This window comes from Ixodes scapularis, unplaced genomic scaffold (assembly GCF_016920785.2).
Source record: "Ixodes scapularis isolate PalLabHiFi unplaced genomic scaffold, ASM1692078v2 PGA_scaffold0__279_contigs__length_252992795, whole genome shotgun sequence".
Taxonomy (NCBI): Eukaryota; Metazoa; Arthropoda; class Arachnida; order Ixodida; family Ixodidae; genus Ixodes; species Ixodes scapularis.
In genome coordinates, this window is record NW_024609835.1 from 65714315 (window position 1) to 65738403 (window position 24089).

At 43.7% G+C, this 24089-nt stretch overlaps 1 protein-coding gene across 1 annotated transcript in view; it reads left to right on the forward strand.

Annotated features, from left to right (window-relative positions):
* Positions 1-22262, forward strand: part of LOC115320516 (cytoplasmic tRNA 2-thiolation protein 1) — a 37459-nt gene extending 15197 nt beyond the window's left edge. The window contains exons 6-14 of the mRNA XM_042288756.1: positions 469-546; positions 2042-2083; positions 4251-4300; positions 4970-5034; positions 5790-5855; positions 7864-7922; positions 11634-11693; positions 18170-18294; positions 19634-22262. Coding sequence (XP_042144690.1) covers positions 469-546; positions 2042-2083; positions 4251-4300; positions 4970-5034; positions 5790-5855; positions 7864-7922; positions 11634-11693; positions 18170-18294; positions 19634-19699 — 611 coding nt within the window. The 3' untranslated portion in view covers positions 19700-22262. The remainder of the gene's footprint in view (positions 1-468; positions 547-2041; positions 2084-4250; positions 4301-4969; positions 5035-5789; positions 5856-7863; positions 7923-11633; positions 11694-18169; positions 18295-19633) is intronic.
* Positions 22263-24089: the final 1827 nt, after the last annotated feature.

Sequence of the window (24089 nt, forward strand, 5' to 3'; positions counted from 1 at the left end):
TTTTAGCAGATCTGAACCACCCATTGATTCATAGGTAACTATGGGCCAAATGTACCTTAGCATGGGCATTGTTGATTACAGGGTTTATAGGCTTCTGCATTGCATTATTGCATCAATGCCAAGGTCGGAAAGGGTTCCTCGGCTAATCATGGAGGGAGATAGGAGTTCCTTGAGGTCGAAAAGCTTGACAATTCCTGTGGTAGAGGATATGCAGAAGAGAGATAGAAGAGTTGGCCACGTGGATGGCTAGTATTTTTCGCACCTCTCTCTAGTACTTGTATTCCCAGATTTCAGCTTTACCCCTTTTCTAGTTTCTAGAACCTATTTTCAGTAGTGGCTTTTGGAAAAGAATTGGGAGTGAATGTAGGCCATTGGCCACACATTCTTATGAGCATAACACAGGCTTTTTCAGGATTGAGCAGCCCGGATGTTTTGTGTATCAGTGGAGTCAATCTTTCCCTTACACAGGCACCTTCTGTGGGGTGTTTAGGCGACAGGCCTTGGACAGGGGGGCCTCAAAATTGGGTGTCAACAAGATGGTCACAGGTGGGTGAACCCTACTCAAGTCCTTCATTTGCTAGCAATGCTACTTAGATAAAATGTCTTCATTAAACATACTGATATTTCAAAGACATTGATATAGCAAAGCAAGGGTGCATGTGTTTGATGTACTTGTTGGGTGGTGACATTTCTTTAGTGAATATTTTTCCAGAAAAAACTGATTTAACTATGGAGCGGTTCTGGTGTACTGTCAGTTGATCCTATGGACATTTGATTGTAGGAACTGAACCCCCCCTTCTTTTGTTTGCTGGAGTTCAATTGAAGGGCCCCGATTTTGGCATGCGCGAGATGCTCTCTAATTATGCACTCATGGCTATGAATACTGGGAGATAGGAGACATCCCTCCCTCGAAGTTTGTCAACTGAGTTGAACTAGTAATTTTACTAACTTATAGTGCGCCATGGGGGTTGGTGCGCTTGGGACAGGAAGATGTCATCACGTGGTGGACACGCTCGTCAAGGTGTTGGGGTGATGCTATTTCTAGTGTGTCATCTACTGCGAATATCTGAATGCCTCTGTTGGGGCACTTCAGAGTGAGAATTATGAGCAATCGTTCTATTCTTGCATTATGAGTAATTATCTTTTATAGAGACTCGCTTAAAGTCGGGGAAGTGTTTAGAGCAGCACAGTCTATCTTTATTCTAAACCTTTGCTTAAAAAGCAACATATGTACAGGGTGTCACAAATGAAAATTTACACGGTCTTTTTAACTGCAAAAATAAACTAGGCATTGCCAAACGCTCATTCTCCGCGCAAAGGTAGAGCTAGAGGTCACAACCAGATGCCAAAGTTTCAGCCCGATCCGATAACTTAATCAAAAGTTATAAGTGATTTTCTTAAAATTTCAATGGGAAAATGGAGCCCAATTTTGCCCGTTTTCGGTTTCTGGTGCCATAGAGCACCATGTGTTTGAAAACTCCTTCGGCCGCCATTTTCCCATTGAAATTTTCAGAAAATCACTTATAACTTTTGATTAAGTTATCGGATCGGGCTGAAACTTTGGCATCTGGTTGTGACCTCTAGCTCTACCTTTGGGCGGAGAATGAGCGTTCGGCGATGCTTAGTTTATTTTTGCGGTTAAAAAGACTGCGTAAATTTCTTTTGTGACACCCTGTACTTATGCACTGGTTACACCTAATGTCAGGATTGCCATTGAACTGGCATAACAAATTGTGTTTTGCTTTAAAAATAAGCACTTTCGACATTACTAGTAGCTTGGCTAGAATGGTACTTTACAATGTAGTTTTTCATATTTTTATGCATAATAATTTACTTTTAGTAGCTTCTTCCTATGCTAGTTTTAGTCAATTTAGCTACAAGAGGATTATATTTGGAGCTATATCGACTTTATTAACATTTAGTGTTAATGGCATCACTGGTGTTACGAGGAGTGTGAAATAATTCTCTGATGAGATAAAGCTTCTGATGTATACATATACCTTGGGTTATGAAACTATCTCTTGCTGTTCTCTTATCTTAGGGCATAATGCAGACGACATCGCAGAGACTGTGGTGATGAATGGTATGTAAACCTTGGCATGCTTACCGACACAGCTAGTTTGTAACGCTCAGAGTCTATGTGGATTCATATTATGTTTTGCCAGTCTTGAAGGAAGTTAAATAAATTCAACTTGTACACACACACAAAAAAAAAAGGAAGAAATTACTGGCACAAGTTAATGAGTAAGGATTGCAGTTGGCAGTTTTCACTGATCTTATCTCATGGTCATAGTCTATTCCCTTCGTTGTATTTGACATCAAAATTTAAATGTGTGTTTTGGAGCAGCACCGGTTGGTTCCATAACATGTATTGTGACAACTGATATTGTGTTCCACTTCAAGTTACAGGTGAAAACAGATGAGTGAGGACTTTGCTGCTTTAGGCAGATTACCGTAAAATACCGCAGAAGTGCTCACTTCGTTCAAGCGCCCACTATTAACATTTCCCAAACTTGGGAATTCTGCGAATTATACTTTAACTGCCGATTTGACTGGACAAGCGCCCATGTCTAGATTAACTTAGTTTTCAGTGAAAATGGGTTGGGCGCTCCCTCGGTATTTTACGGTAAGTCTGAGACAGTATGCAATGCCTCAATAATGTTTGCTGCTGCACCCATTCTGCTTTAGGTTTTCATCCATCCATCATGCTTAACTGGAAAAACTCTGCATTTTCCAACATAGTGCCATATGATTGCAGTTATTGGAATATTCCCTTTATGCAAGATTATTTATGTAGCATGGTCGAGCTCTCTTGGAGAGTCCAAATTGCCAGTTTATACTGCCGTATTTCCTTGAGTAATAGATGCACCGTTTATGAGCGTGGTCCAGCAATCTACTTTCCAGCAGCATACACACATATCTAATCATTATGTTTTATTGAAGAAACGTTGTAAATAACAAGGTTGAAAAAATTATTCTCTTCAAAAATGCTATCTCAGCAGATAGAAGTTTTGCTTGAGGACCTTATTTATCTCTGTCTCGTAAGTCTCTGAACTGTCCGTCGATCATGATGTTTAGCTGTTTGCCTTCTTTGCATTCTCTGACTTTGTTCATGTGTTTATGAACCTTTCTTGGCAATTAAGACCTGTTGAAAAGTTCCTAAACCTTTCAACAGGTCTTCAAGCTTAATCCCTTAAAGGGCAACTCTGCCAAGTTTCAAGATTATGAGTGGTTTCACATTAAAAATCACTAATCAAAGGCACTACGTCGATTGCTTCGTGAAAAATGGGATATATTTTGTAAAATCTTACTTTAAACATGAGCAGAAATTGAAACTTCGGCTCTGTCAGGCAACATTGGCCTCAGGCCGTCAAAAACATGAATAACATGTGGTACGACGAGCAGTCACGTGATCGTCTACACAACGACAGGCAGGATCTGGGTGGGTTACCGTTGGGGCAGGCGTGTGCAAGGCAGAGGTGTCATTTGGACTGCAGTCTTCTCTATGTTTTGGTGTCTACGATATCCGATGACGTCTGCAGAACTGCGGCGTCACCCAGTTCACGTAATGTGAACGAAACTCTACGAGACAATAATCACAAACGGCGAGACGATGACGGCGGCCGTGACACGGGGGACGGCAGTGACAACAGGACGGCCGGACAGCTCCCAAGGCTGAGAAGCGCGCTGCACAGGCACGTTACGCCAATCACGTACACCGCTGAGCGCCGAAAGGAGATGCTGCTGACGTCACCTGTTACGCTTGCCCGGAGAAGTAAAAGCAAACAAAAAGTAGCAATGGTGATGACGTTTAACTCAATGTTGGCTATGCCAACACAGTAGCCTTGACTGCGCCGTTGATTGTGCCTCAGTTCACCCGTTAGAGTCGGCTGATTTCGGCAACTTGGAGCGTTCCAAAGTTTGCCGAACCGTTTAAAAATTATTTAGACAAAACTAGGTAGTAATATTTCATGTGTGGTCTTCCTAGGAGATACTGAAGTGGACTGCATTGTTGTTGTTTTTTCAAAAACAAAAATGAAGCAGAGTTGCCCTCTAAGTCTATTGTATATTGGGCCATTTTGTATCTTTACTGGGTAGTAACAAAACTAAGTTGACACTCTGGTTTCTTCTTGGTCATTGACAACCTGCACAGAGGCATACTTTAGTAAATGATAGGCAGGTCCCTGCATAATGCTTGGTTTGAGAAGCTTTGGCATACTTGTAGTGTAGCTCTTTTTCGTCTTTTGCAGTTCTAAGGGGAGACATTGCACGGCTGCAGAGGTGCACGGCTATCACTACGGTGAGTAGTCGTTTGCCTCACATGGTTAGTGGAACACAATGCAAGTGCCTACTTTCACATACAGCATGTGTATAGTCAATCATCGTTATATTGGAGAGGCCAGAAAATAATGAAGCACACACTTATAACGTAACCGCTTAAAGTGCGGGACCGGATTTAACGCGGCTTTTTTTAACCACTGGTCCACCTCTTATGCAATGCCTGGAGCAGTTTGAGAACTGGTACCCGGATAAAATTATCAGCAAACTCCACTTGAATATTTTTTTACTCAGTAAAGCTGTCGTTTGTGGTTCATACCCAAAGTTTGTTTGATATTATATACGGTCAGAGTGTTCCACAGTGTTCCCATCCACCTTCAAGGCTGCTGGCGCTGTTTGACTCTGTTGGTTTTATTGAATTACCACTTATACCGAATTTTTCTGCCATCCTGTTGACTTCGTTATCACGAGGGATTACTGTATGCCGTACACTGGGGTGTTAGATACTAGATCTGCTCGTTGACTCCTGGTGAAACTCGAGGGGGTGCCAATCCACATATATAGCAGGCTCTACTTACATCAATGTGTCTGCTGGGAAATGTGACCTTGAGGCGTTCACGAAAGAATAGTACTTCTGGCAGTCATTGTTTGCTTTCTCATTTCACTTTTCTCGGTTGCTTTGGTCTCACAGGGATCTGAAGGAGCCATCCCTCGTTCCAAACCATTCAAGTACACCTACGAGAAGGAGATTGTAATGTGAGTGGGATGTTTATTTGTTGTTGTGCCTCGTGGACACCGGCTACTTTTTATCTTTTTACATTCATGTTTTAGATCGCAAGGGCAATATTAAACAAGGGAAGAACTGCGCAAAACTTAGAGGGACTGTCAGCATTCTTACGTGGTTCAGATGCAACCCAAGCTATCCTTTGAAATTATAATATGCTTGACTACTGCCGGCTTGCTTGCACATTGAATCCTGTCACCCTTTGAGGGTCTCTGCCATACATGTACAACATTGGTTACATATATGAAAGTTTCCACCTAAACGCAAGACCGTGTGCCCCCCGGGAGGTTCTGCTGTATATTTTGTTTTTGGGGCTATTGATAATTGCGAAATGAGATGCTCTGTGCATGCGACGGTCGGTTTTGTTTTGGCAGTAGTGGCCGGCTCTCCCGATTCAGACGTATGGGGTGTTGAAGCCCTATAAATTGCACTCCAGCATGACATCATATCAAAAGTCCTGTATGCACTGAATTTCAGTGCACAATCTGGAAAGTCCACAGGTTTCAGCCAGTTCCCAGTCAGCCTTTTTCAGCTTGGCACATAGTATTCTAAAGGCTTTCACATGCACTCGAAGTAGTGCTCTCTTCGATGTCAGGCAGGGAAGAGGACAGCAGGGAGCAGTTGCTTTTAGGCCCTATGTTTGACCTTACTCATTCTGAAAATATTTTAGATAAATTGTTTTTTTATCATCTTTTCAAGAATACAAAGATATTAAATATTTTTTCAGGTATGCCCACTTCAAGAAGTTGGACTATTTTTCGACAGAATGCATTTACTCTCCTAATGCTTACAGGTATGTTTGCAGAGCTCTCGGTAATACTGTTTGGGCTTGATTATATACATATGCAAGTAAAAATCTTGGACAAGACACTTTCATATTGCGTTATGACTACCGTATTTTCGCGCGTATTGCCCGCCCCTGCATATAACCTGCACCCCCAACCTACGACTGTTAGAAAATAGAAACGGAAAGCAATGTCAAAGTCACCAAAAACAGTACCTTTATTGGAACATTACTCATCGCTGCAGTCGCTGCAGCTATCAGTTGAAGAATCTTCATTGTCCCAGAGAGTGTCGTCATCCATGCCGTCCAGGCAATTGCTGATACAGCACATTCTAAAACTCTTGCAAATCATCTCTGCAGGAATCGCCTTCCACGCGTTGATAATCCACTTGCAAAGTACTGCTATGTCAGGTTTGCGGACACGGCCCGTCGGCGTGAAGTCGTACTGCTCCTCGGCAATCCACTCCGTGTACATGCGCTTATGTGCGCCTTAAACAGCTTGTGTAAGCAAACATCTATCGGCTGAAGCACGGACGTCATCCCGCCTGGGATCATGACGAGGTCCATCTTGTCATCCGCGAGACGGGTCTTCACTTCCTTGGTGTTGTGGCCCCGGAACACGTCCAGCACTAGCATGGACCTCCGCACTAACATCCCGCCCGGCCTGTTCTCCCACACAGTTTTCAACGGGTCGACGACAAGGTGACTGTTCATCCAGGAGTTGTCCTCCGCACGCATTATTATCCCGAAGGGCAAATCAGTGGGAATAGTCTTGCACTTCCCGGTGTCCTCGTAGGTGTCAGGAAGTTGTTGGCATAAGGTCGTCCGCCTCCGGATGGAAAATCCTTGACGTTTCATGAATGGGTGAAACCACCCGCAGCTGGCACGAAACTGGTCGCGCAGTATGCCGTCTTCTCTTGCCAGCCTCAGAGCTTCGATCTGAGCCGTCTCTGTTGATATGGCGTGGCCACGGCCTCTCTTCTCCTCAGTGAACTCCACCAGCTTGGCTTTGATCTGGGGTTAGGCTCCGGTCTTGGGACCGCGGAAGGACCTGTGGTCACGGCTTGCACTTTGAAGGTCCTGCTTCTTTGCCCTCCACTCGCGTACACAGGATTCGTTGACATCATACTTTCGGCCTGCCTCACGGTTCCCGATCTCTTCGGCAACGCTGATTATTTTCAGTTTCTGCTCCGCCGTAAAGGACTGCCGCCGAGCACAGCTCATGTCGAACAGAACGGGACAACCAAGACTGCAAGATTGACGTTTCTCGCTTCGTTCTCCCGTCGTGGGTACGCGGCCAGTCCAGCGTTTTGGCGCGCAGACAATGCAAAGATGGCAACTCCAAAAAAGAAGATAAACAAGGAGAGACGGGAGAAAGTACCTAGGAAGCAACGGCTAAGAGGGATTCTGAGAAATTTACGTCCCTACCGACCGTGCGGCTCGGCGCATGCTGCCGTGAAGCCACACTCGCGTCCAAATTCACGTATTGCCTGCACCCCTACTATGCCTTGGATTTCTTTAAAGTTTTGATGCGGGTAATACGCGAGAAAATACGGTATTTCCAGTCATTGCTGGAATTAAGCTTACATCTTGAAATAACAGGTGGTTTGCCATTTATATCAAGTAGAAAGTGGCTTGTCTTTATTGTTGTTGTTTTTTATATACTTGTATGTTTTTTATATACTTGTACTTGTGTGAAGCCTACATGTATAATATACATGTAGGCTTTGCACTAGCAAAAATGCTGAAATGCAGAACATATTTCTTCAAGGAAACATAGACTGTCATGTTTGTGCACACAAACATTTCATGATTAAAAGCTATTATGAGGAGGCATTCATAGTTTATTAGTTATTAAATTCTAGTAAACTATGTCCAAAGAGTACTGGAAATACTTACATGATTCTGATATCTGACTGCGATTTTCAGGCTATTCATTGTTCAAAACTTGGTAGATTGCAAATTGAGGCTAAATTTTTTTTACCTCTATTGAGTGGTACATTATTTACACTTTCAGAGGTCATGCAAGGGCATACTTGAAGGACCTTGAGGCCATTCGCCCCACTGCCATCTTGGGTAAGCTCTTTTTCTTCAACAGTACTACCTAAAATAGCATGTTTACCTCACCATTCAACTTGGGTAGGGCAAAGTGTCGGCACCGGTTCATGTATCCCCACGTACCGTTGTGCCAATAGATGGTATCCATTGGCGTAACAACAAAAAAAATTTGCGCCTGAAGTCTTCATACAGTACCTATAATAATAATTAGTGATGGGCCGAACTTTTGCCGAGTCCAAAATTCAGCGCCGATTGCCAAACTTTTTTTAAGATTCGGCAAAAATACATTGTTACCAGACTTACTGTTGCTATTTAGTTTTTCCTGGTGAAAGAAGATTGATGCTGTTTTTTCCTTAATTGAAATGCAACATATAATGCAACATATAATGCATATTGACGCAATTATTACTAAATAAGTTGATATTCTACAAGATAATTGTATCCGTGTCGTTTTTGTATGTTTACTTGCCATTTTACAGTGACTTCTTGCAGAAGTGGGGTGACAATGAAATAAATGTAGCTTAAGTTGAAGCTTGGGCGGGTTGGTATGACATGCTTAAAAGATTAAAACAGCGCAAAAACATGATGGACTGGATGAAGGAAGACACAGGCAGAGCACTGTCTATGTCTTCCTTCATCCAGTCTTTCATCTTTTCGTGCTCTTTTAATCAAGCATGACAACGAGGTAGCATAGTAGCAGGCACAGCCACGAATCGCGATATGAGAGTTTCGATCTTGAGGCCTCATCAGCACAAGCCTTCAAGCGTGTGTGCATTTTGAAAATACACACAATAACACTGCGTTCTTACTTTCTCTGGGAGTCGTCGTTTCGTGTGTGAAAACGAATGCGAAGGTTGCTGAGCCTTCACCAGAAGAGATAACAATATGACTGTAAATACAGTTAAACCTCGATGTAACGAAGTCGGTAAAATTCGCAATTTACTTCGTTACATTGAAATTTCGCTAAATCAAAATTTGGCTTTAGCATGCAAAAAAAAAAAAATTCCGACACATTTTACGGGTATGAAAACTCACCGAAAATGGCATTTATTTAGGGGCAAAGTAGTCCGCGAGTTTTGCTTGCCGCCTTGTTGGACAGTAGCAGCGGCGTCATACGGCGTTCGAGCGCCCAGAGCGCTTGCACGGCATCTTGCTGCCCATGCGACGCCGTGTACCTCCTCAGTACGTCCATTGCGTCGAGCACTTCCTCGGGATCTCGGCAGTTTCTTCAGGATGGCGTCCAAAACGTTTGCTTTCTCATCCAAAGAAAGAACTTTACGTTTCCTTATGGCAGCAAGCACGTGAGTGAATTGCCCGGTTAAAAAATAAAGCTGTTTAGTTTAGGCGGTGCCAATGTTTCCAATATACACAGCACTCTTGACCGCACAGTTTACTTGCCCCCTTGCGCCCACAGTGTGCTTGCGCCTTAGCTTTACATCACGCTCGCAAGACGATAATCGGTCTTCTAGGTCTTCTCCTAGATAGCACTGCCCGTGCGGTCGCGCGGTTGCGCCATCACGTCGCTCCCCGCTGAAGTTGGCTCCCGCGCTACCCGCGATACAGTGGACTATGATGTGATGATCTGTGGTTGTCAGTGGTGATGCCCGTGTTAACTTTTTGCTCGGCATTTTCTGGCTAGCCCCACGGAATCCGCTTTGCCGCATGCCTGGATGGATGGATGGATGGATGGATGAATACGGCTGAGCCCTTTGGATCGGGCGGTAGCTTACGCCACCTAGCCATTTTGTTTTACCATTTAAGCTTAGAATATTTAAATGTGAAATCTATATTCACTCCGCAGTGCAAAGAAAGTGAGGCTATGAAACCCCCTTGCCATCAGTGGATAAGAAAATACCTAGTTTTCTCTCGATTTCTGCCACCATTCACTTAATCTTTGCTTGGTAATCTCTACAGTCTTGAAATCCACTCTCCCTTCGCTGTCTCTAAAACCCAATGACTTTATTAAATCTATGTTGTCTTCGGTAGGCATAGGGTGAAGCCCTTTACAGTAGAGTATCAAGTGCTCAGCCGTCTCGTCCTCCTCTCCACAAGCAGTGCACACTGTATCAATTTCCTGGTACTTCACTCTGTATGTTCTGGTTCGCAGAACACCCGTTCTTGCCTCAAACAGCAATGAGCTTCCCCTAGAATTGTCATAAATGCTTTCTTTGGCAATAACTCTTTTGTTTAATCTATAGCTTTCCAGAGCCGTCTTTGTCTGCATTCCTTCTAGCCACCAATCTCCAACGTTCCTAGGCTGCCCGAGGATGCCTCGCCGGCGCTACCGGCGCCGCATCCTCGGGCAGCCTAGGAACGTTGGAAGGCCTGTCCCCGTGAAGTAACCTATCAAGCGCTCGCGTTTGCGCATAATGTTTTTTTTAACCACAATTTTTTTGCGAAGTTGTTTTTTAGAGTTTATTTATTTATTGCCTTCTATGGCAATGGCGCTTCGTTATATTGAAATAGCAGCAAAATAGACTTCGTTATATAGAGACTAAAAATACATGGGGTCTATGGGCAAGAAATTATGAAAAATAAAATACTTCGTTAAATCGAGGATTTCGTTACATTGAACTTCGTTACATCGAGGTTCGACTGTATGCATGTTTTTCGATCTGGGTCACTTGACGTCGGGTTTGCACGAAAGTGTGCGTCCCATATCCGCAACGTCTCGTTTTTAACCTTTAAAATGCCAGTTTTCAATATTAGGACACATACAGACATTTACGAAGGTGGGAAGAGTTACTAATGTCGGATGTGCAACATCGAGCATGATAGTTCTGTTTAATTTTATGCGGATACATGAAATCCACCAAATAACACTAATTAAAAAGCAATATTATTTTGTTTTGGCACAAACTACTTCGTGAGCCGAAAACAGGATGGTTTCAATTGCGAGGAGTGCTTTAAAGTAATTGTCAGTCAATGTTTCAACTACCTCGTTGCATCATTGGAGAGGTAAAATGAAATGTCGCGTTATCGAGAATGTACCGAATCATTTGTCACTTGCGCAGTGGACTGCGTAAATTATTGGTTGATCTTCTGTTCTTGAGGCACTCAATATTGAAGAGAACCACACTAGCAAAGGCTAACAAACGCGCAGTTACCATATTGCCTACTCCACACCTCATTGTAACCACTGGAGGTACTACACTGTCCGATGGTAATCGCACGACCGCACGGCGTCCATTTGCAATCCATGGACCCGTCGCGTTCTCACACGTGCGCAGACATTTGCCGAATCTTTGCCGAACTTTGCCAAATCTGAAGTTCGGCAGATTTGGTCCATCACTAATAATAATACAACAGGCATTAAGAGTTCATCTTATCTATTTACTTCCAAATTATCTATCCAAAATAAATGATCACATACGTATACATAAAATACAGGAACTTCGCACCAGGACGGAAGTTGGTGAAAATATTCTTGTAAAATCCATTAAGGACTGGAATGCCTTGTCTTGCGAAATTGTTTGGGCCGCAAATGCTGAGCTGTTTTTCTCATGTTTATTCACCCCCTGCGATAATGCCTGATGGTTCTGCAGGACCAACATGAAAAAAGAATGAAGTCACGAAAAAGTATTTGTGGTTTTCATTTCAGGCAGAGCAAGATTAGTGACAGAATAATGTAGTCTTCAGAAATGCTGCCCAGTAGAAATCCCTACAATATGTAGCTAAAAGAGCTGTTAGGAGCCTGAACTAACAGCTCATACATATACTTGTGTACAGACATCATCCATTCTGGAGAGTGCATGGCTGTCAAGGAGGGCATCAAGCTTCCACAACAAGGTGGGTAACCTTTCCACTGTGGTTTTTGATTTGTATCAACCTGCAAGGGAAAAGGACAAAGGAAACATTCACTGAACTATCTGGCATAGCATGTGCATCTGTATGAGTCATTGCCTATCTTCGCAAATTTTGTTCAGATAACTTCATGTCAGCTTTGTTACAATCAGGGATAGCAGTATTTCAAATACAAGTATTTGAAATACGTATTTCAAATACTTTGTGTATTTTGAAATTGTATTTAATTACAGATTAGGTAATGTATTTGACGTGTGTATTTAGATACTAAAACGTGGGTATTTCAAATAAAATTGTAATTAAATACAATTTTGTGGGCGAAAATACATTAAATGCACTGTCCAGAGCAGGAAGAAACTTATGTTCTGCACCGAATGCAGTGTCTCTCGATCAAGCACAAGCGTTTAGTGACTTTGTGATTACGGTGCTAGTCCAGGGCAAGAATAGTGACGAAATCAACGTTCACAGGCAGACTGGCTAAATAAGTGCCTGTGACAACTTGTGATGCTTTCCAGCCTGATTTCCATTCATATTTTTGCCTGGAACATTCTAAATGCGCGGGTCGTCCAGATTCTCGTAACTGGTGCCAGTTGCGACAATAAAACATTCTCTAGCTAGTGCTGCGCGTCTTGGTCGTCTCGGTTCTTTGTTGGTCTATACCAAAATGTAATCGACAAAAAAGCTGCTTGAAGCTCCGTACTTTTTTCACCTATTACGTCCAAGCTGATTACATTTTTTTGTGATTATATTTCTATTACGTTACTAGAGCCTCGCACACTAACTCCGGAGCGTGCAATGCAAAATTAACATGAGATACCAAGAAACCCGTTGGAGGTGCCCTGAAGTCGCTGACGCAAATTTTGAGGAATGTATTTGGAAAAGTATTCGGAGGAGACCAAATACATTTGGTTGTATTTGTATCTTGTACTTAAATGCTTTTTTTTGGAAATGTAATTAGATTTGTAATTAAATACATTTTTGACGAAGGATTTTGTATTTGTATTTCAATATATATTTGCATGTATTTTGCCCATCCCTGGTTACGATCATGCAAATGCTGCTCCTTCTTGCCAGAAATATGAATGACGAGAAAAGTAAGTCCTATTTCGACACATGAATAGAGCACAGACAGGCAAGTGGAGGATCCAATGGCAGCACCACCTGCCACTTTTCATCCAAGTCATTCTTAATGCGAAAGCATTAACTGTCCCATGGAGCGAAGTAAAGCTGATAGATTTCGCCTTCAGTCCCATTGGCTGGCGCGTCGACGAGGCTCCCATTGGCTGCTGCACGCGTCAGTTTCAACGACAACCGCCTCATGGTGCTGCGTGTCCGTGCCGCGAGTGTGCCTGTAACACAAAGCATCCAAGGTCAGAGCTGCGAGGAGAGCTGGAAGAGCGCTCGCACGGCCGACGCAAATGCTCCGCTTACGAAACACGGGAGCGGAAAAACGGCACGCATGCTTTTGCATTCACAACTCATAAGCAGGGCTTAAATGTACCCTGAGCCTTTTGTTTGGGAAACTAATTATTAGGAGGGTGCAAATGCCTGTTGAAATTGCATAGCACTACATCATTCTTTTTTCTCCTCAATGAACTCTGCAATCACTTTTTCAAGCTCGGGGTATGCAACAGTCTTCGGATCGCAAAACAATCATCGGTCATGGCTTGCAGTTGGCAGGGTCTCATTCTTGTTAAAGGGTAACTGCAAAGAAAAAAAGTTTTTTAAACAGCCTAATTGGGACAAGCATGTCACAAAACAAATGTTCGGCGAAAAAAATAATTTTTTTTATCAATATTTATGCCACAGGACGTAATTTTGTCGAATCAGAACCTCTCCACGTTTGGAACTTTCGCTTTTTCGACTCCTGCGGAGGAGAAGTACGCCCCGCCCTCCACTCTCCTTACGTTGCGGAGTTGAACGACGCAGCGTCTCGACTTCCGGTAAGATCTGGCAACTATGCCAGGCCGCGGTATTGTTTTGGTTTGACGCGGTTTGCGAGCACATGTAGCGAAGACATGACCGGAGAAGTGCCCCTATGATGTTCCTGGAAGACGGAAAGTATCATTCGTAATCGTCGTGCGTGTTTTGAAAGCGAAGGGAGTCACAGAATCCACGAGTGCGCAACACAAGCCAAGGTTCACGACAGCGCTGCATTGGTTTCGGCAATCTCGTTCTGTTTGACGAAAATAATCCCTGGAGAAAGGGAGCAAGAGGGACAAAGGACAAACAGAAATCTCCAAACACAGCTAGGTGACCGGTGCGCAACCGAAAAAATCCGCCTGGTCCGGGTATCGAACCCGGGACCTCTCCATTACAGGTGGAGCACTCGTCATTCTTGTCCAGGACGCATAGCGTGAATAAAAAGCTGCGAGCGTTTTCAAATAAATTACGTCGTTTTAATTGAACAATGGACTCCGAATTGTTGTCCTAAATCTGCCGTTTTTATGCTTCGTGTTGTTGGACTGCATTTGCACAGCGACTTGTTGCGCTCGTCGTACGGTGTGAATAAATTTGGGCAAGATTTCATACCTGTCTACAGATGCATGAACTGAGACCACTTTTTACATAGTGAACGTGGTGCTTTTTTTATTTTGTGTGTCTAGTTGTGGACGTTAGGTGCACCTGGTGCGAATCTCGATGGCCTCCGGAGCGATATGACGAGAACGTAACTGGTCACGTTTGTCGCTACGCGAGCGCCCGATTGCCTCCAGCCAATTAGCATTCCTTTCGGGCGACATGGCTGCTGGAAGGCTCACTGTTGGGATCACGCATCTGACATCTCTGAAAAGTCAACATTTGCACGCGCAAACAAGCAAAACACACACAAAAAAAAGCACGCTAAGCAAGCAAAGAGGAAAACGAAAGAACCGCGCTATGAAAGCCAAAACCCCGCGTCGCTTCCTATCACTAACACCTGCGACAGCTGCTAAACACACACTACTTCACTTCAAGAAGTCTCACTCAAGCACCTGGGTTAGCACGAAACACTGATCACTTTGGCGAAACGATTAGTCGAGGTAGGCGAGACAGGCGGAAGCAGAGACTTCAGCGGCCATGAAAGAATGGCGAAGCTTTTGTTTGTTATGGTATAAATCCAAACGGAAGTGCCCGTCTTGTAAACCTTTTGTAAAGAATAATAACTCTCATCACATCGGTTATTCTTTAAACGTAAAAATATGCCGCTCAAAAGGAAATTGCAACTTATAACAAAGGTTTAATAACCAAGATCTAAGCTGTCAATCAAACTCTTAGCAAATGAGAAGTATAGCAGCCGATTGGGATGCAACGTCACAGAATTCCAACTTCGTGGCGCGCGATTTAAAACGGGCGAAATAGCCGCAAACTAAAATCAGTTTCACGCAATAAATATTGCTGTAAAAATTTTTTTTTCTCACGGAAAAATTGTTTTTTGACATGCTTGTCCCAATTAGGCTGTTTAAAAAACAGCTTTTTTTTCTTTGCAGTTACCCTTTAAGGCAATGGACTAGAAATCCATTGGGGTCTCCCCGCACAGGTTCAAATCCTGTCGACTGCACAAACAATTTTTTTTTTCATCATTTTTTTTTTCTACACGAGCACGTGACTTCATGGGCACCAGCAAGATCGATCTGAGCATGGAAGCCGGACGGACAAGGCTACACCCTAAAAAGCTTCGCCCCTAAAAAAAAAAAAAAATAGAGGCTTTGATGGCCAGAGCCTCCTTCAGCAAGTCTCCCCCCCTCATCCCCCTCCCCCGTTTGGAGTTTTGGGGGCCGGCTTATATAACCTGTGGGAAATGGGGGCTGCCAGATGTAGGTTCACCCGGATATGGGTCGCATCCACTATCATTCCCAAGGTGCCTGTGGTACATGCACCCTAGAGGGTGAGGGAGATTCCGCCCTCTTCGAAGAATGCGTCCTTCCTTCGTATCCAGGAAGCCGTCGCTATGGTAGTCCCGATGGCCTGCATGTACTAGGCCTAGATAGGAAGATGGGAAAACGCACGGTTCCCACAATAATGCTTTGATTACTCGAGTAAATGCAATATTGCCACGTGCATGTCCGAGCGGGCAGTGCACACAGCTCCCACGCAGATGAACCCGGTTCAAATCTCATGTTGCATTTTGCATTTTACCTTTCGTTGCCTTGCTGGAAAGTTCCAGCGCATTCTCATTGGTTATGGTATCTTCTGGGAAAGAGCCTTCAGGAACAGACTGCAGAAACAGCCGTAGCATGCAGCACCAAGTCGGCTTTTCACCTGCGCTGAATCTTGCTGCTACACCAACCTCGACGCCCACAAAGCCCGTTATTGTACCTTTTGTTTTGGCACAAAGTCACCACATTAAATCTTTAATTTCATCAGTTTTGACATAGTTTCTTCACTTGTCATTCGTGACAATATATATGGAAGCCAGAGTCTCAAATTCCAGATAGGCATTACTTTTCAATGGACCTTTTCCACATACCGACGGCACCAGGCAGTGGCTTCACGGACTAAAAATCGAGGAAGTGACCTACCTGCGCTACCAATTGATAATGGGAGCTATGCTACCAGTTTCCTTGCTCTCTGAGCAGCGGCGCCTTCCCAATGCGACTTTAAAGAGAGGCATCCGTGGCGTCCACCCAAACGTTGTGTTTTCCTTTCCGTCGACGTTCTTTTTTTGTGTAAAATAATTATATATATGCTGCAGTTACGTGTTCTACTCGCTGATATACAGCCTCTTCCTGAATTTCCTCGATTTTTCGTTCCGACTTCCGCCGCTTGGCATCGGGCACTCGCGCGTGTGCAGAACGCTTCTCGGAAAAGGTCCATTACAGCTTCTTAATATGTGTTGTAACACCAGTCACAGTAAGTCATAAGATTTCCAGCTTCTCAAGGTACAGGATTGTGGACTTCCTAAGACAAGCCTAATTTGTTATCACATTGTACATTAGGAAAATCTGTGATAACAGGATGATATCGAAAATTTTACTGACCATTTTTAGGAGAGAGAAATAAAACTTTATTTTCCAGAACCAGGATTGTGAAAATATCAACTTTCAAGCTAAATCAGAATTGTGTGAATATTTACTTGAGAGTCTCTCGCATTTCTCAGAATTTATTTGTGAATGCAGAATCATAACTCTGTGGAGCGCAGGTTTGTCTGCTTCTTGCGCAGGGGTTGTGATGATGTCAGAATGCGGAGCTCTTATTGGCTGAGTGAAAAAATAGGGGGTATACTTCAATGCATCTAGCATTGAGGTCTACCCCCTATCCTTTCAATCAATGCCAATCAGAGCTCTACATCATTCTGACGTCACTGCCACTCCTGTGCAAAAAACAGACGACTTGCTCTCCGCATAGCATTAAGCACACACCGCCTGCAGTAGGACAGGATCAGAGATATCACAAACCACATATTCCACAATAAGCACCTCTGAAACTTGGACCTCTCTCTGACTTAAATAGTTCAAGCATACACCATCTGTATCTAAGTGGGAGAAGCTTCACTGTATAATGCATTTTCTTCGCTATAATTCATACTTTTTTTGAACATGGCCTGCACACCAACTTTCCGTGCAGACAGTGACAGGTTAAGAGTTCAGGGAAAGCTCCTTTCACCTCTTTTCACTTTAGCGGAGCGAATACTGGAGAGGGGGTCACCCCCTCTCAAGCGTTCTCTTTGCTAAAGTGGAACGAGATGAAAGGAGCTTTCCCTGAACTCTTAACCTGTCTTCGACAATAGTCACTGTAATCTTCAAAATAAGCCTTGTAAATGATCAAACAGAGAAGATGGTCTCATCTGAAATGGGTTCATGTACAAATCACATCTTTGAAAACAGACATTCTTATGCTTTGTCATTCACTGGATGTCTTTTAGAGATTTAAATGAGTTACTCTGTGAGCTGTGTATCTAAAAGTAACTGCAAGTGTCTTGTATCCGAACAGTGCTAGTTCATGTAGCATGTGTATGATGCCATATATTGCCATGTGCGTCGCTGAGCGAGCGCGTACGTGGCTGAATGGTTACCGCTCTTGGCTGTCGCGTGCAGGACATGGGCTTCATTCCAGGGAGCAGAATGTTCTTTTATTTATTTTTTTCAACTTGGCGTTGTCGTAAGCTCGAGAGCATTCTTGTCTCACAAGGGTACAAGAGACTCCGCATGGCGAGCGGAGTCAGTCTCGCTCCAGTGCTCGATCCTGCTGTTTTGCCAACATCGACGCCTGCGACGCTAACTTACTTCTATTTTGTTTTGGGCACAAGTTCGCCTCATTATACGTGTAGTTTCTTCAGTTATTCTTCGCCTCGTCATTTGTCATTCGTGACATTATGTATGAAGGCAGTTGGAGCTGCTTTGCCTCACAAGTTGTGAAGCCACCAATGTGGTGTCAAGCTATGTCATGTAGGGTCATGTCAGGTTTCTAACAGTGGCAGAGAGGATTGTGAGAACTGTCTGACCGATCTGTTGTTCTCTCTCTCTCTCTCTCCCTGGTGTCAGGCGTGTGCAGCCGATGTGGCTACATCTCGAGCCAGGAGGTGTGCAAGGCGTGTGTCATGCTGGAGGGCCTCAACCGAGGTGTGCCCAGGCTGGGAGTGGGAAAAAGCTCCAAGGACAGGGCCAGGGTGAGGAGATTGTGTCATCCAAGTTCAATAAAGCAGTCCAGAATGTCCTCTTTGTTAGTGCCAAGGATTACTTCTACTGAAGTGCTGCTATTACTTTTTATACATACCCCCTCCTGTAATGCACTCTAGATGGTGAATTAATCTCATTTGATGCTTTTGAAAGACTGAGGTAAAATCTGAAATCAGTCAAAGCTGGTAGGAAGATTTCGAAAAGTATGTCATAGGTACTCCTTTTCAGAAGACTTTTAAACCTTCAACAGCTAGCTTCACTAATCTTTGAAGGCTTCATATTTATATTTCATTACTCAATTTTTAGAGACCATGTATTTATCACAAATTAGGTCGAGGTTTGAAATTAGGTTGAGCAATGAAATTATTTTTTTCACTTTAGCTAAGTACTTTTTAGACTTACTAATCCTTAATGTTCGTAATAGTCCTTGTAGTAATCCGGTACACTTGTATGTTTTCGCTCTGTGCGCTAAGTGGCACACAAAACATAGGAGAAAAAGAATCCTTATTAGCCTTCTTAACCTGTTGTAAGAGCTTGCTGCTATGCATTTGCTGCAGGTTTGTGCTGCCAATACTCATCACAACCATGCACCTGAGTGTGCAATGCTCTAATCATGTCACCACAGTGATTAGTCACGAACGCGAACCTAAATCTTTGCCAGCACAACTAGGCATTCACTGAGGGCACCCAAACGCATGCCAGACAGTGATGCAGTTCTTATATCCATTCCATGAGCCGCATTAAAATGTCATCCTTTGGGGCTTGCAAAATCAGTAATAAACATTAAAAATAAAAAGATTTTTTTTTTTTTTATAGATTGTTGAGTTTTTGTTACGTTTCACGACATGCAGTTTGTAAAACTTGACTTCAGACACCTTGGTGGTTCCTTTAATGAGCAAAGACAACACTCCAACCTTCCAGCAGAGCAGAGATAGATCCAATTGTTTTGCTTTATGGAAGGAGAACAGTGAATGATAAGACGTCAATAGTGTTCAGCCATAAAAGTCAAATTTCTGTTATTCTGAGTTGGACCATGTGAATGTTGTACTCATTGTAATGTCTTTCGCTGAACCCTTTCCTCTGATATCCATAATTGGCCCCTACATGCTCTGCTAGAATGTAAACACTTGAAAGAAACTTTACCTTAATTTTGATGAATATAATGTTAACATTTACAAATTCATTGTGTTTGCTGTCTTTCACTAATGGGAATCCACAGATAAGCTGACCTCCTAAGTTGTTTCTTTCCATTTGCTTCGTTTGACTGGAAAGATGTAATGAGACCAGAGGATACTGTCAGATATGTTATGATGCTCTTGCTCTTTCCAGTTTGCTGCTCTTGGGAAGGAGTCAACTCCAGCAACACAGGCAAAGGGTGGCACTTTCGACTGGTGACGCAGGCTTCCGGATATTTTTTTCTGGCATTACAAATGTTTTAGTATTTGACCAACCTCTGGTCTTCAAACGACTTGTTTCAGTTCTGTTTTTTTTTTTTTTTTTTTTTTTTTTTTTTATGTATTTATTTGTTGGTGAGGCACTTGATTTCATGTTGTCTTTGAATTTCTTCCATAACCTGATTATGATGTGCACCTCATCCTCCCATTATACAAAGTGGAACTGGATTCAAATCAGACATGAACCAACATTATGGAAGAGTCAGCTTGTGCAGTTTGTTAGGACCTATATTGCCAGAGCTTGTATGTCTATCGTAAATGACTGCAAAACCTGTGATAGTTTATTTCTTATAAGTCAGTATGTCAGCGGTTGTTGTGGGAAGAAGAAGCACGTAGGAACTTCTGGGTGTTTTGCACTGTGATACGCTGCAGTATAGACCACCAGGATGTGCTCCAGTCTTTGACGTCCCAGAGAACTTACGGTTCATAAAAAGAACGAACATTGCCCACCTTAACATTGCTGTTTGAAATGTCGATGAAATGTTTAACCAACCAATTTTCTAGGTGAACGCCAAAAGGATCAGAAGCGCAAGATCTGTTAAAAAATTTTTGAATATTCTTGTAAGCCAACTTGCCCCCTCCAAGACGTTAAATTGTACAACCGAAGGCCCTCGTTAATTCTCCAACTTTGTTGTCCGTGTAGCATTTATGCTTTCTAGCACTGGTGACACAAGCAAGCTCAACAGGCTTGCAAAGACTGAGCAACCGGAATTCATTTGGGATGCAAGCGGCAGTTCCTGTTTGTAAACAGCAATGGGTGCTGTCTGTGTCTTTTTATGTACCGCTCCTGCTGTGGCCTCACATGTTCACTTTTAGATGGAAATAGGAAGTTTTAATAGATTATTCCGATAACTGATAACAATACCTGATAATGATACAATGAATGTGCAAAGGCACTGGAGCAGCATTGGGTATTGTTATCGGAGCTATTGGAACTATCTGCTAAAGCTCCCCAACAATAAAAAGTAGTGGATGCTCCTAGAGAAATACTATTGCACAGTATAATAAAAATTAATGTTTCATCATGCTTCAAGCTATTGTTTTGATAGTTATGAATTCATCTGTGATAATCCAAAAACATGCCTATCTTCGGGAACGCGAATTCAAGAAAACAGTCATGCATGTTTGTAACTTTTTATGGTGTATACTTTTAGGAATGTGTTCTGACCAGAGATAGTTTTTACATAATCATGTTTTGAACTATTGCCAAGATTAGCAGATGGTGTTCGCAAAATCTTGGCACACCTTTGCATGTGCCAAGATGTGTCAGGAGCTCTGGACTAGGGGCACCTTAGCACCAATAAAGTTACTTTTTTCTTTGCATGTGTCGGATACCAAGCTTAGGTTGAAGATTTCTCTTCAAATTGCCAAATATTGTAACTCAGGAGTAAGACAATGGCATCTGCAGCATGCTAATGGCACCCTTTTATGCTTTGTCCCACTGTAATAGTGCAACCAAGCGTTAGAAGACGTACAATCGCAAACTAAGTGTCACGATCGGCCGGGATCTCGGACATGGAGTCGAGGCACCCGCCGAGAGAAGAGACGACCCGCCGCCTGGTGACGGTAAACGATGACTGACCGCGAGCAGCTGTGCTCGTCGGTGTTTGTATGGCTGGATGTTAATGTCATTACCCTTTGTAACAGGCGGTAGCTTGCACCACCCAGCCTAAATATAAAAAACAAATATATACCTCCCACCCTCCTAAGACCAATTTTTTCCCCTTAACTATCACCAGGCAGCAGAGTGTCGAACCGGAACCGAACCGAAGCAAAAACCGGAGCAGAACCCTTATTTTTAGCCGAACCGGAACTGAACTGAACCGAAATCTTCGCCGCCATCTTGGAACTGAACCGGAAAAAAATTTAACGGTAACCGGTTCAAAACGGTTCACGATATTTTTTTTTTAATTACAAAATGAGTGTTTTAGAAGTAAAAATTGGCAGCTGCATTGCTATGTAGTGATCAGATTGTCATAAACAGAATTGCAATATAAAGAAATTGTGGGTTTTCGTAGCGCTTTTGTATTGGCACGATTAATCGTGTGTCACGTCGTCACGTGACGTCATGGTTTCAAGACATGCTGTCATATAATGTCACGTCCCGTGACCCCGTGGCATAGTCGCATTACTCGCCGCGTCAAGTCTACTTCTAACGTTTCGCCTGCTTCTTCCTCCCCGGCCTTCTTTTCCCTCGCCCTACCTTCCTCAGTTGCAACGGAATATGGATCTGTTAGCGTTGTTGACACCGTGATGTAACATGCCATCACTAAGGCCCATTTATACAGAAAAGTAGCGACATCCTTTGAAGAAGGCCGCCTGCAATCTTGGGCCAAACCAGGCGGACGTACCGTCGACGCGAGGGTATAAAAAAGCAAGACGTAAAGCTAAAAGGTGTGCTCGTAAGAGGAGGAGGAAGAAGGAATGCCTATGCTGTCGGAGTGCAGTGCATGCTATGAGCTCATGTAACTAATCAAATAAAACCGACTGTGCAACGTCACGGCTCTCATCGTCTTTCTTTGAGACCATCCTTTGAGGCTGGTAGACATTGACAGTGCGCTTTTAGCGTGTGTGTATGTATTTGCGTGTCTTTCAGCCTTTGACTGCGCTCTGACACAAGTATAGGGAGCGTGCGACAAGACAGTGGCGTCGCGGTGCAGCTCCCAGCTGAGTCGTTTGGCGAGAACAACAGTTGGATCGACGCGCTCCCTTAGGTGTCGCACGCTTCTCATTATCACTCCGCAGCCAATCCGATTGTGGCGTTACTAATAATGAGGTCCGAGTAAGGAATCGGGCAGAGCATGAACATAATATGCCCTGCCGTTCTCTCTGACAAAGAACTGCAGGGCTTATAATGTTCAAGCGCTGCCCGATTCCTTCTTCGGCCTCCATAATAAGTAACGCCGAAATCTGATTGGCTGCGAAGTGATAATGAGAAGCGTGCGACAAGACACTGCCGCCGCGGTGCGGCTCCCAACAGAGTCGTTTGGCGGGAACATCAGTTGGATCGGTGCGCCTCCTTTAGGTGTCGCACGCTCCCTATACACCTTTCCAAAAAACGCTCCTAGGCCGCCGCCATGTTGCTGATGCTGATGCGGCTGGTGCGACTCTCGCGCCCTCTATCAGCTAGAAATTTTCTGCCACTCTCTGGTACTGTGAAGACCCGCTCAGCGCGGTTCTTTACCTACGTTTTTGCGGTTTTGCATTCAACGTTTTCTCGCCCCTCTTGAAAGTTTCCACTTAATTTTTTTTTATGCGTGCTGCGTACCCTTTTTGTGTTATCTTCCATTGTGAGAAATAAGGCTGGTAAGTGCCTGCCATTCAAGCTTTTCTGCTCGACATTCACGGGAAACGAAGGAGGTGAAGGACGTCGAACGACCCTCGTCAGTACCCGACCCTCGACGCGATTTTGCGAACATTGTTCTCCCCCCTCCCAGAGATAATCCGCGTAGAATCCTCAGTCATCTCCAAAAATAGTTGTCCGGGTTGGGGTGAGAAACGGGTCAGTCGCGTTTGTTTCTTTGCCCGGGTTCTGTTGTGAAAAAAGGAAGCTCTCTCCGAAACGTGCCCCAAGACGAAGTCGGCTTGGATTCCGTCCGATCATCAAGATGTGACTGTCGTCGACTGTGACTGTGTTATTTGAGATCTTTCTCAAATAAATTATTTTCGGATAATGCTGCATGTGTGGTACGTACGATATATTGTTTGAATGTTAACACTTCCTCAATTGTATGTCCTTGTCCTGTCCATCGGTAAACACGTTATTTGTGAGCGTGAAAAATGCGTGCCTTTCGGCCCTCTTCTGTTGCAATTTATTTTCGACAGCAAAGCGCTTTGTCGTTTCACATGCGGCGAATCCCGCGGCGCCGTCAAAACTTATCGTAAGAAAAAACCAAATAACTAGAACTATACATTCCAGTCGCATTCCTTCTGTCGCGCGTACCCAACAAAAATAATTTTTTTTTTTTTCAAAATGTGGCACAATGCTTTCTCAATGTCCTCGGGAAAATACATAGACCACGAAGCACAAAATATAGCGGGAAAAGACGAGAATTTAGCCGCCGCCAGCAGCGTTTGAAACTGCGCCTACGCAGGCTGCGCCTATTGAAATCACAGTCCACTCGGTTAGGGTTAGGAGGGACGCCGGTGAGAGTCTAGCCTCAAACTCGGTGACTGGGCTCGGAAACGATTTGTGGCCTCTGGGGTCGAGTGTTTTTTGGAACCTGGCGGCGCTCCAGTCGACGCGCGGGTGTAAAAAAAAGTCGCGCGTCATAGGAGGAGGGAGAATATGTCGTGTACCTTTTTTATTCAGGGGCATTAGCCATCACAAT